Genomic DNA, 10,759 nt, shown 5'->3' with positions numbered 1-10,759 from the left:
CAAAGGAGCTGACCATCCTCACTGGAGGCAAGATAGCCTCTTTAGTAAATGGTGTTGGAAAAACTGGATCTCTACCTGCCAAAGATTAAAACTTAACCCTTATCTTTCACCACGCACTAAACTAAAATCCAGGTGGATTAAAGAGTGTGGGGACAAGGGAAAAAAATGAGAACCAAGACCTGGTATGTAAAGGTACAAGATCCCAGTAATGAATGTAACTGTACTGTCTACCTAGAATGTACTAAGAAATTCACTTTAAAAGAAAAAAAAAATCTAAATATTAAAACAGAAACACTAAACTTGCTGGAAGATAAGTTAGACAGGACTCTTGAGGACATTGGCATAGGAAAAGACTTTATGAACAAATTCTCAGTAGCACGGAAACTAGCAGAAAGAATCAACAACTGGGATCTCATCTTATTAAAAAATTCTGCACTGCAAAAGAAATCATCAACAGAACTAAAAGACAACCTACAATGTGGGAAAAATTTTACCAGCTGCTCCTCAGACAAAGGACTCTTATCTAGAATATATAAAGAACTCAAAACAATAAGTCTTTCCCAAATATAAAGACCTGACTAAAAAATGGGCATCTGTGTTATATATCTAAAATGTACCAATAAACTCAGTGAGAGCCAAAAAAACAATAAATTAATTAAATAAATACATGAAAGGCAGACAATAAAAAAATATAGGTGTAAAAAAGTGGGCATCGGAAATGAACAGACATTTCTTAGACAAAGAAGTAAAAGTAGCAAGTGAATATATGAAAAAATGTTCCACATTACTGGTCATTTAAGAAATACAGATGAAAACAACATTGAGATTCCATCTCACCTCACAAAGAACGGCCACTATGAAGAAACCAAACAATAACAAATGTTGGCAGGGTTGTGGGGAGAAAGGAACCCTTTTCCATTGTTGGTGGGAGTGCAGACTGGTGCAACCACTATGGAAATCAATATGGAGATACCTCAAAGAGTTGGTACTAGAGGTTCCATTTGACCCAGCCATCCCTCTGCGGGGTATCTTTCCAAAAGAATTAAAAGAATCATATCACAGTGATATATGCACACCTATGTTCATAGCGGCACAGTTTGTAATAGCTAAAACTTGGAAACAGCCCATTTGCCCATCAGTTGGAAACTGGATAAAGATGTGGTTTTTCTATAAAATGGAATACTACTCAGCCATAAAGAATGAGAAATTAGAGTCATTCATAGGAAAATGGATACATATTGGGGATATACTCCTAAGTGAAATAAATAAGTCACACATGTGTAAATACCGAATAGTTTCACTGGTGTGAAAAACTATGATAGTACATAAGATCCTAACGATATAATTGACAATGTGAAATAGGAAGAAAAGGGCTAAAGGTGTAGGAAAATTGGGAGGGGAAGGAGAAAGTTAATAAGGGAAAAGAAAAAAAATAGGAGAAAATGAAACAATGGAAATAAAGTGTTTGTAAATGGGGAGGGGAGGGGTGAAGGGAGAGCAGGGACAAGGGGAAAACATGAGAACCAAGACCTGTCATGTAAAGGTACAAGATTCCAATGACAAATGTAACTCTACTGTGTACCTAAAATGTACCAACAAACTCAATGAGAGAAAAAACAACAACAACAACAAAAGAAAGTCGTGGTCAACTGGTGAGGAGATTAAGGAAAATGCACCTAGAAAAATCTAAGGAAGATTTTGAAGATGAACATATAAATATTATAAACATATTAATATAAATATAACCATTCTTTTAAATGATTACCATGTGTACCCTGCTTATTATAAGTGCCTACTTGTTTATAACTTGCAACTTCTTTACTGACTCTCAACAAATTTTCTGTCTTTAATTTTGTATTTATTGTTTGATTTCTTGTCCTTAATGAAGATACTCAGAATATGAATTTAAAACTCCACAGACCCTAGATGTGCCGGTCTGGTAACAATTTTCCAACCATTAACTCACAATTCATTTTAAACTCCACTTAAATTTCAGAAGCTACAGGATATCTATACAGTTTGTTGTCCAATAAAAGATAAAATTTAAGAAGAAGAATTTTTGGAAATTATACTCGCAAGTGAGCCAAGGTTTTTCAAAATCCACTACTTACAAATTTTATTTTTTTAGAAAATCAATTGTTGTTACTGATATTATTTCCTTACTCTGAAAATCAAGTTAACGGTTGCTTTTATAGACCTTCTGAGGTAACTGTTTTCACAAATCAAATTAAGTGATATATGTGAAACATTTTTGTAATTCTAAATGATACATATTCCTGAGCTTAACTTTAACTTTTATTTTTTGTACATATGAGGTATGTTGTGACCTTATGGTGATGTTCAACGGATTGATCTTGAAAGCTTCTTAATTTCCAGAAAAATATTCACAATATTATTTAATTATGATAAAATGATCTATTCAAATTGATTTGTGAAGTCACAAATGTTTTAATTAAAATGCATGCTAAAAGGGAATTCAAAGAACCTAGGGGGTTTTACATAAGATGACACCGTAAAACTTCTGAATATGCCCTGCCCCAAATGCACTGAAATTTTCATTATAATAAGTTTCCAAAATAACGGTTCATGTATTTTCAAGGAAAAATAAGAAACAAGTATCTTCTAGGTGGTCAGGAACTTTATGAGAGTAAATAATTAAGAATCCCTTGAAATCAAGCTCATTTTCTAAATTTTGGCCGATCATGGGTTTATTTTACTCAGTTTTGTTAATGTTGCTGCCTGTATCATATATTTTTTTCTTTTTTATGCTGGTCACTAGCACTCTTTGTGGCTAACTCACTTTTTGCTGCTTTGGTGACTGATGATAAGCCTCACTCTAAAATTATTACTTGGCAAGACCTAGTAATCCTTTATTTATGACCAGCTCGCTCCTGGATGTTGACCTCAAGTCAAATCAATATATACCTTGAAGCTGCTTTTGCTACTGCCCTCAGGTGCTGTCTGGGGAATATATGGATAGAACAATGGAATAGACAACAAGGAACTAAATCTGTCTGTCCCATACATAGATCTATAATTTAGCTCATGAAAAATATATTTTGCCATCATTAAAATAATATAAGGAATATTTCCACTTACAGGAAAGATGTAAGTAAAAGAAAACAGGCTATAAAAAATGTTGCATATAAAATTACTGCAAAAATACATCCAAATCTTAACATTCAATATTCCTGTACTTCTCACTAAGTATATTATAATGCCAGTTTTTAATAAATACACATTAATTTTCTAGGCAGTTAAAATAATTGTTTTTGAAGCAATCTTTTCACTATCATTTTATGATTATATTCATTTCATGTTTCAGTGTCTCCCAATTATAAAAGGTTTACTAGGTTTGTAGAGGTGTGGGATGGAAACGGTAGAGAATTTGAACCAAGTACAAATTTACAAGTAACAGTTCCCACAACTACTCTCACTTCTGATACCAGCTGTAAATTTGGAGGGTTCTAAACCATTTTTATATTTGCCACTTCATTGTATGGACTCATAGGACTTATAAAAAACTACTGTGCTCATTGTTGTGCTTTATTGTGTGGGATGGGTACAGATTAAAATCATACAGGAGAAGAAATGCGGAGTGGAGCACCGGAGAAATCGGACACATGGAAATTTCATTTTTCTCTCCTCATGGAACCGGCATGTGTTTCTCTTCCAGCATCAGTTTGTGACGATATATATTGATTGTGTTGCCAAGCAGTAAAACTTATCCATGCCTCAGTGGTCAGAGGTTTTACTGAGGCTCCACTGTGTAGACTGGATTGATGAATAGATCATCCATACGATTGTTTTGTAGTCTCCCAGTGACTGACACTACTAACCCAAAGACCTACACCACATCTTTCTGGCATGGCTAGTCCCACACTGTTAACACTATTCGGTAAAATCCAAAGGACCTAGGCTAACGTATTACAGAATTAGAGATTATTTTCCAAAACCTTAGGGAAGAAGCCAGACCTCTTTATTGGCAAGGCCAACTACTTGGGTACAAAAGTGAAGCAGGTCAGTAATGTAGTATTAATATGCGTCCCAAATATTATAGTATTTTATAGTGCATTTCACTAAACTACTTGACTCTTCTCATCTGAGCTAGAACTCTATATCTACTACCATGGGCAAAAAACAAACATGTAATTGGATGAAATGCCTGATAAATACCTTAATTGGTTTGAAATGCAATAATCAAATAACATATACTGGATCACTTACAAACTGCAGAAATTTATTTAAATTCATTTTGGAGGCTGGGAGTCTGAGATCAGGGTGCCAGTATTGTATAGACTGTTGACTTCTCAAATGGTACAAAGCGGGCTGGAGAACTCTGTGAAACATGTTTCACAAATGTGCTAAGGCACTCATGAGAGTTCCACCCTCAAAAATAAATATCTTCCTCCAGGGATTTAGCTCATCAGTTCGGTGCCCTGCCTTGCAAGCGCAAGGACCGGAGTTCAATCCCCGGTACCAAACAAGCAAACAAAAAAAATTAAATATCTTCCAAAGGATGGCCCTTTCTAATGCCATCATCTTGGCCCTAGGATTTCAACAAAGGAATTTTGAGGGCACACAATCATTGTGGCCATAATAACAAGTGAGACAGTTTTTAGAACTGTTAAAATTCAGTCCTTTATCAGTTGGAAATGAGATTAAATAATTAAGGGGCCACTTGGTTTAGGTATTAAGGTTGATTTTATAAAGAGGGCATGCTGTTCAATGTATAGAGGAGTCAAGTGCATTTAACATACAATATGCATTAAATTTGATAATTCCATATTATATAACATATTATACTGACAATTAGCTGCACTATAAATGATTAAATAGTCTCAGTATTTAACTATCTGCTTTATATATTTGTATAAATCCTCCCCCAACACAGACAAAAATACATACTGTTAACCTAAACCTGGATGATGGGAGGTAACAACACCGCTACTTTCACTATCCCTTTAAAATATATGGATAGATATTTGGATCTATAGGACAGGAAACTAAAACATTCATTAACCCTAGATCAGTGTATCTCAAAATTTCAAATTGGAAAGTATTTTTTAAAGAAAAGTGCCTTACAATATAGGTACAGATTAGTGTATTCGTTCAAATAATGTATGTTGTATGTTTTATCATAATTACTGTGTTCATCAGTTTTTCCATAGCTGGACATAATACCTGCTACTCACAACTTAGAGGAGAAGGGTCTAAGTTTGGCTTATGTTTTAAGGTGAATTCAGTCCACGATCAGCTGACCCCAAGGCAGAAACATCATATGGGGCGGGAGGATGTGATGCAGCCAAGCCAGTTAGTTCAAGGTGGTCAGGAAGAAGCACAGAACAGTGCCAGAGAGGAAGAAGCAAGGAACCAGGTATAGACCCCAAGGCAGTGCTACCATAACCCACCCAGTAGTATATACTAACAATCCCCCAGGCAGAGCCAACCAAAGTGATATTCTATCTTTATTGCTGCGATTATATAATTCCTTAAATGTCTGTTATCATAAAATTACTCATAAATTATTTACCATATAAGACTAATTAACGGATTATAGGTTTTATAAAATAAAATCTGGGCAATTAAGCACTCACAAGTAGGGGGCTGGGGATGTAGCCAGTGGTAGAGTGCTTGTCTACATACACAACACCCTGGGTTCAATCATCGGTACTGAAAAAAATAGTTACAAAGGAAAAATTAATCAAATTTAAGTTACTCTCTGTGTGCTACCTCTCCCTTACTTTATCTTGTACTTTTTTTCCAACTTTCTGGAAAAATGCCAAAATCTTTTTTTTTTTTTTTTTTTTTTTTTTTTTTTTTTTTTTTTTTTTTTTTTTTTTTTTTTTTTTTTTTTTTTTTGCGGAAATTTATTCTATACGCCAGAGTAGTATACAGGTAAATATTCATTTTTTATATTTTTAAAAAGATTCCTAAAAGGAGAAGTAATGCAATATAGAAAGTAACACTGAAAAAGATGCATTAGGACCCTGGGAATGACCAGTTAAAACTATCTGACTACATTGCTTTTCATAAAATGTCCATCTGAGAAATAGGTAAGGGGGCTTCTGTGAATCAGGAATATGAGGTACAGACAGCATGGTCACGCCTTAGTCATGGCAAGAGGCACAGCTGGCTGACTTTGAAGACAGGCCAGTAGCAACCAAGGCTCCTTTACATTTACCATTAAGCACTAGTGATATATAGATTTACTGGTCACCTAGGCTCTCAAAAATATAGAAATCATCATCCCCAGTGTGAAGTTACTAAGAAATCTAGATGAAAATGACTGTTATTGATCAGTGCAGCCTTCACATCTCATTGAAAGCCCAAGTGGGAACATCATGTCCAAATCACGGTACATCGTCAAACACCAAATGATGGAACACTATATAAAGACTGAGTAATCAACAATGAAGAAGCCTCCTGCAGCAGAAGAGGGCATCAGAGTATATGCCACTTGATATATTAGACTCCAGTGCATATTCCTTGAAAATAAAGCTAGGCTTAGCTCTTTGTGAAATATTTGAAATGTGGTATCAAAAAGAAAAGAAGAAGAAGAAAGAAGAAGAAGAAAGAAGGAAGAAGACGAAGACGAAGATGAAGACGAAGACGAAGAAGAAGAAGAAGAAGAGGTGTTGCATTATACTGATTCTTTCTTACAAGCATTCTTTTCCAAATTTGACTCTATTTCTAAGTTTCTGGTGCTAATTTCAAGTATATACAGAATGCCTTGATGCAGAGCTAATCAGTATGTACACAAAAGGGGAGGCTTCTTTCTTACAGGATGCTGAGTAGGACAGAGACATGAAGAAAAACCTTCACAGGTAAAGTAAAATCATCAAGTCGCAACACACATGCTCTCTTGCTTGCTAAGGACAATGAGAAAATGCTCTCTCCCTACGTGTCCTCCGACTTAGCATTGCAAGGTACTTCTGACTAGCATTAACCAAGTTTGTCTTTTCTATTTTTCTCGTGTTTGCACAGCCAAATGTTAGTGCACTGCAGCTACTCATTCTGCTAGCACTGGCTCGCGGAAGCTGTGTTCAGCATTCCCCATCTTTCTATTCAGTAAAATCACATTAGTGTATGAAGTTGATGATGGAGGAGTATTTCTATCACCTAGGTCAGTGAACACTAGAAATCTCCCCATCTCCAAGACTCCACCATGAATAGATTAGCAAATATCAAACACCACGCCCCTTCCATACTGTGTACTGTTGTGCAATGGATCACACAATTTGCAAAAGAAAAAGGACTGAACAGTGCGCACACAGGAATAATTATCATTCTCACACATTTTAAAGAATCTTAAAGATCTTATATAGTTGTCTTGCTTCATTTCTGGTTTTTTTTACCTTTACTTTTATATTTCCTATCCGTTCTTTAAATCATTTATGTTTTACATTGTATTAGTGTCTCCTTTTCCTAAACTTCTGCTTACATTTATAAAAGTAACAAATTTATTAAATAAGAAAAAAAATCTAAAAAATTTTCCCTGACTCGTCTTCCCAATTATATTTCAAGCTACTTCTGAGAAGACAAGTTTTACATTGGGGGGGCAAATTTTGCTTAGCATGATGCACATTTTGGGTAACAAGAATATGGAGGTAAAGAAACAGATAAAGTCTTGGAATAGAGAAAATGATTTTAACTTTTAACATTTAAATGTCTTGGTTTAATATATTTCCCTCTTTAATCTTTATAGAGCTAGGAAAAGGAGTATAAATAAGAAGATCCAAGTATGGCCCCCTCTCTCCTCTTTCTATCCTCTGCATCTGTCCGGCAACTGTGAGAGAGGCCTCACACATTATCTTGGGAGTGTAACCAACCCTCTGATTTTGCCTGAGACTGTAGGGTTTTTCAGGCTCCAATAATTCAAATGTGGAACTGGTATAGTCCCAGGTACACCAAGCCTGGTTTTCCTCTGGATTAAAGAAAAGGCTTATGCCAAAAGGGTCTGATAGTATCACAGTGTCTTCTGGCCCAAGACTTCTAGGCTATGCTGGCACATGAACTCCAATAGGGCATCTTCTTTTCTCACAGGCTTGTTTTCCCACTAGAGTTATGGTGAATTCTCGGCAAGTAGTAAATAAATGAAGAAACAAATTTTACAATGTAAAATGCATCAAAGCATTTTCAATTTATCCTTTCTTTGTTTCAGTATTACACAGGCTACTTTTCTCACCACCACCCCTGCATCTCACTTTAGTCTTTACTGTACTATATTCAGAGGAATAAAAAGCTGTGGAAAGTTATTCAGTTGCCTTGAATTAAAAGACCAGGATTTCAAACTCGGTAAAATGGGCTTTAGATGACCATTTAGGCCCTTCTTGTGCATATACCATATGCTCTGGGTTCACATTATGCCATTCAGCTCCTCAAATCACAATCACACCGGCTATACTTTTCATTCCATATCCCATGCCCCAGCCTGGTCTATTTCGTAAAATTATGATGTATTATTATTATTATTATTTTAAATCTTCTCCTAGATTTGTAAGCTCAGAAGGACTACATGCTATTTACCTTTTCTCCATATTTAGCAACACAGCTTACAGGAACTATATAAGAAAAACTAGAAAGAAGTGAAGGAAGGGAGGGAAAGTAAGCAAATTTCTAACTAATGTGGGAAAATTCTCCACATTGGGAGTATTTATTTTTTTATCCTAATGTAGATATTGTGTAAAGTTCTACTTCAATGGCAAGAAATATTTTGTAACAATTGTTTTTTCTTCTCTGATAGAGAAAGGATTACCAGAATATATTCATATCGGAAGGATTTTGTAACCACAATATCAGGGATTTGTAAAATAACACAAAGGAATAAAGAAGCTGAAAAAATGTAAGTAGTGTTTGTAAACTATTCATAAATTCTCTTCCTATTTCTCTTGTCGCACCTCCTGATTCAATTCCTAATATTATTACAAAATCTAATATTAGAAGGAAAACAAAAAAGCATTAAAGTCAGTAAGATATATAAGATTATTAAAAAATAAACACTTGAATATAGTTTGTAGAGGCTTTAACATTTGAAAATATAAATGGTTTTAAATTTAAAAAATTTAGTTGGAATGTCAATTTTGTGGCTAACATTTGATAATAAAATCTTTCAGGTCAAATACGTAAGTTTTGTATTTATAAAACAATTATCAAGCAACATGTATAACAAATACCTTCTCTTTATTCCTCTCTCTACTACTCTTACGAATACCATTCACGATGCTCGTGCCAAACAATTGCTTTATGCAGAGAAGGTGGTCACCTACTCTTCAAGAAAGAGTGATCCATCTAAAAACACTGACAGTGAAATACTAGGGTTGCAAAAATGGGTTATTTAGCCAAATTGGAAAAATAATATATAGAATTGGAGGGAAATTTCTTAAACTGCAGAAGATTTTTTCTGTAAGACAAAGCCAAAGGTCAACATCCCAAGCCCAACATGGAAGCAAGAAATGGGTTCTATGACATTGCAGAGAGGCCACACTGTAGTCAGCAAGTGATGGCTTCTGTGACGTTGTAGACAGGCCACATTCCTCAGCCAGCTTCCTGTGGACGCCCACACTGGCCTCCATCTTGGTGCGGCTGGTTGCGCAGGCGCAGAGTTCCTCTTCACGTAAAATTGAGCGGTCTTGTCTTTGGCGGTCGCCAAACTCTATGGTTTCTGCAAAGAATGATGGGTAACGGATATAAGGTGCGGTTTGCGCGGACGCGTCCCTGAAACGAACGGCTGAGGTTCTGGTTGCTGCTATGGGTCGCCGTCCTGCTCGCTGTTACCGTTACTGTAAGAACAAGCCCTACCCGAAGTCTCGTTTCTGCCGAGGTGTCCCTAATGCGAAGATTCACATCTTTGACCTGGGTCGGAAGAAGGCTAAAGTGGACGAGTTCCCACTGTGTGCCCACATGGTGTCGGCTGAATACGAGCAGCTCTCGTCGGAGGCCCTGGAGGCCGCCCGTATCTGTGCCAACAAGTACATGGTGAAAACCTGCGGCAAAGACGGCTTTCACATCCGAGTACGGCTCCATCCCTTCCACGTCATCCGCATCAACAAGATGTTGTCCTGTGCTGGGGCTGACAGGCTGCAGACGGGTATGCGAGGTGCCTTTGGGAAGCCCCAGGGAACTGTGGCCAGGGTTCATATTGGCCAAGTCATCATGTCCATCCGCACCAAGCCTCTGAACAAGAAGCACGTGATTGAAGCTCTACGCAGGGCCAAGTTCAAGTTCCCGGGACGCCAGAAAATCCATATCTCCAAGAAGTGGGGCTTTACCAAGTTTAATGCTGATGAATTTGAAGAGAAGATGGCTGTGAAGCGCCTCCTCCCGGATGGTTGTGGGGTCAAGTACGTCCCCAATCACGGCCGGTTGGACAAATGGCTGGCACTGTGCTCGTGAAAGTTCTCCTGGACCGTGGTTCCCTGAATCATAAGTCTGACTTAAACTTGCCAATAAATTCTGTTTACTGGCAAAAACAAAACAAAATTTAAAAATTTATAAAAAGTTACCCAGTTTTAGAAATAGGCTGCTAAAGAAATAATTTTTAAATATTACATATTTTAATGGAAAATGCTTTCTTGAAGTGAAATTTATATGCCGTTTATAGAAAAACTTGCTATTCTGATCCAAACATTTTAAATGTATGAGAATACTAAAAAATGTTACAGTTTTGTTTGTAGTAAAGCCATAGATTATAGAAAAAATTGTAGTAAAAAATTGTAATAGCTATCATTTTGGATTAAAAACAGCTAGAGAAAACAAG

At 36.3% G+C, this 10,759-nt stretch overlaps 1 protein-coding gene across 1 annotated transcript; it reads left to right on the top strand.

Moving 5' to 3' along the window:
* The first annotated feature begins 9,350 nt into the window (after nt 1–9,350).
* On the top strand, nt 9,351–10,520 carry Rpl10l (ribosomal protein L10 like). The gene has a single exon (XM_010632609.2). The coding sequence runs from the start codon at nt 9,751–9,753 to the stop codon at nt 10,393–10,395; it is 645 nt and encodes a 214-aa protein (XP_010630911.1). The 5' UTR covers nt 9,351–9,750; the 3' UTR covers nt 10,396–10,520.
* The last annotated feature ends 239 nt before the right edge of the window (nt 10,521–10,759 follow it).

This window comes from Fukomys damarensis, unplaced genomic scaffold (genome assembly GCF_012274545.1).
Source record: "Fukomys damarensis isolate Sample0158 unplaced genomic scaffold, DMR_v1.0_HiC HiC_scaffold_17, whole genome shotgun sequence".
In the NCBI taxonomy this organism is placed as follows: domain Eukaryota; kingdom Metazoa; phylum Chordata; class Mammalia; order Rodentia; family Bathyergidae; genus Fukomys; species Fukomys damarensis.
The sequence above is the reverse complement of the archived record's forward strand: the minus strand, read 5'-3'. Positions and strand labels throughout refer to the sequence as shown.

What these genes read in the sequence shown, in the direction of transcription:
- Rpl10l (XM_010632609.2), top strand. Translation starts at nt 9,751, where the DNA reads ATGGGTCGCCGTCCTGCTCGCTGTTACCGTTACTGTAAGAACAAGCCC.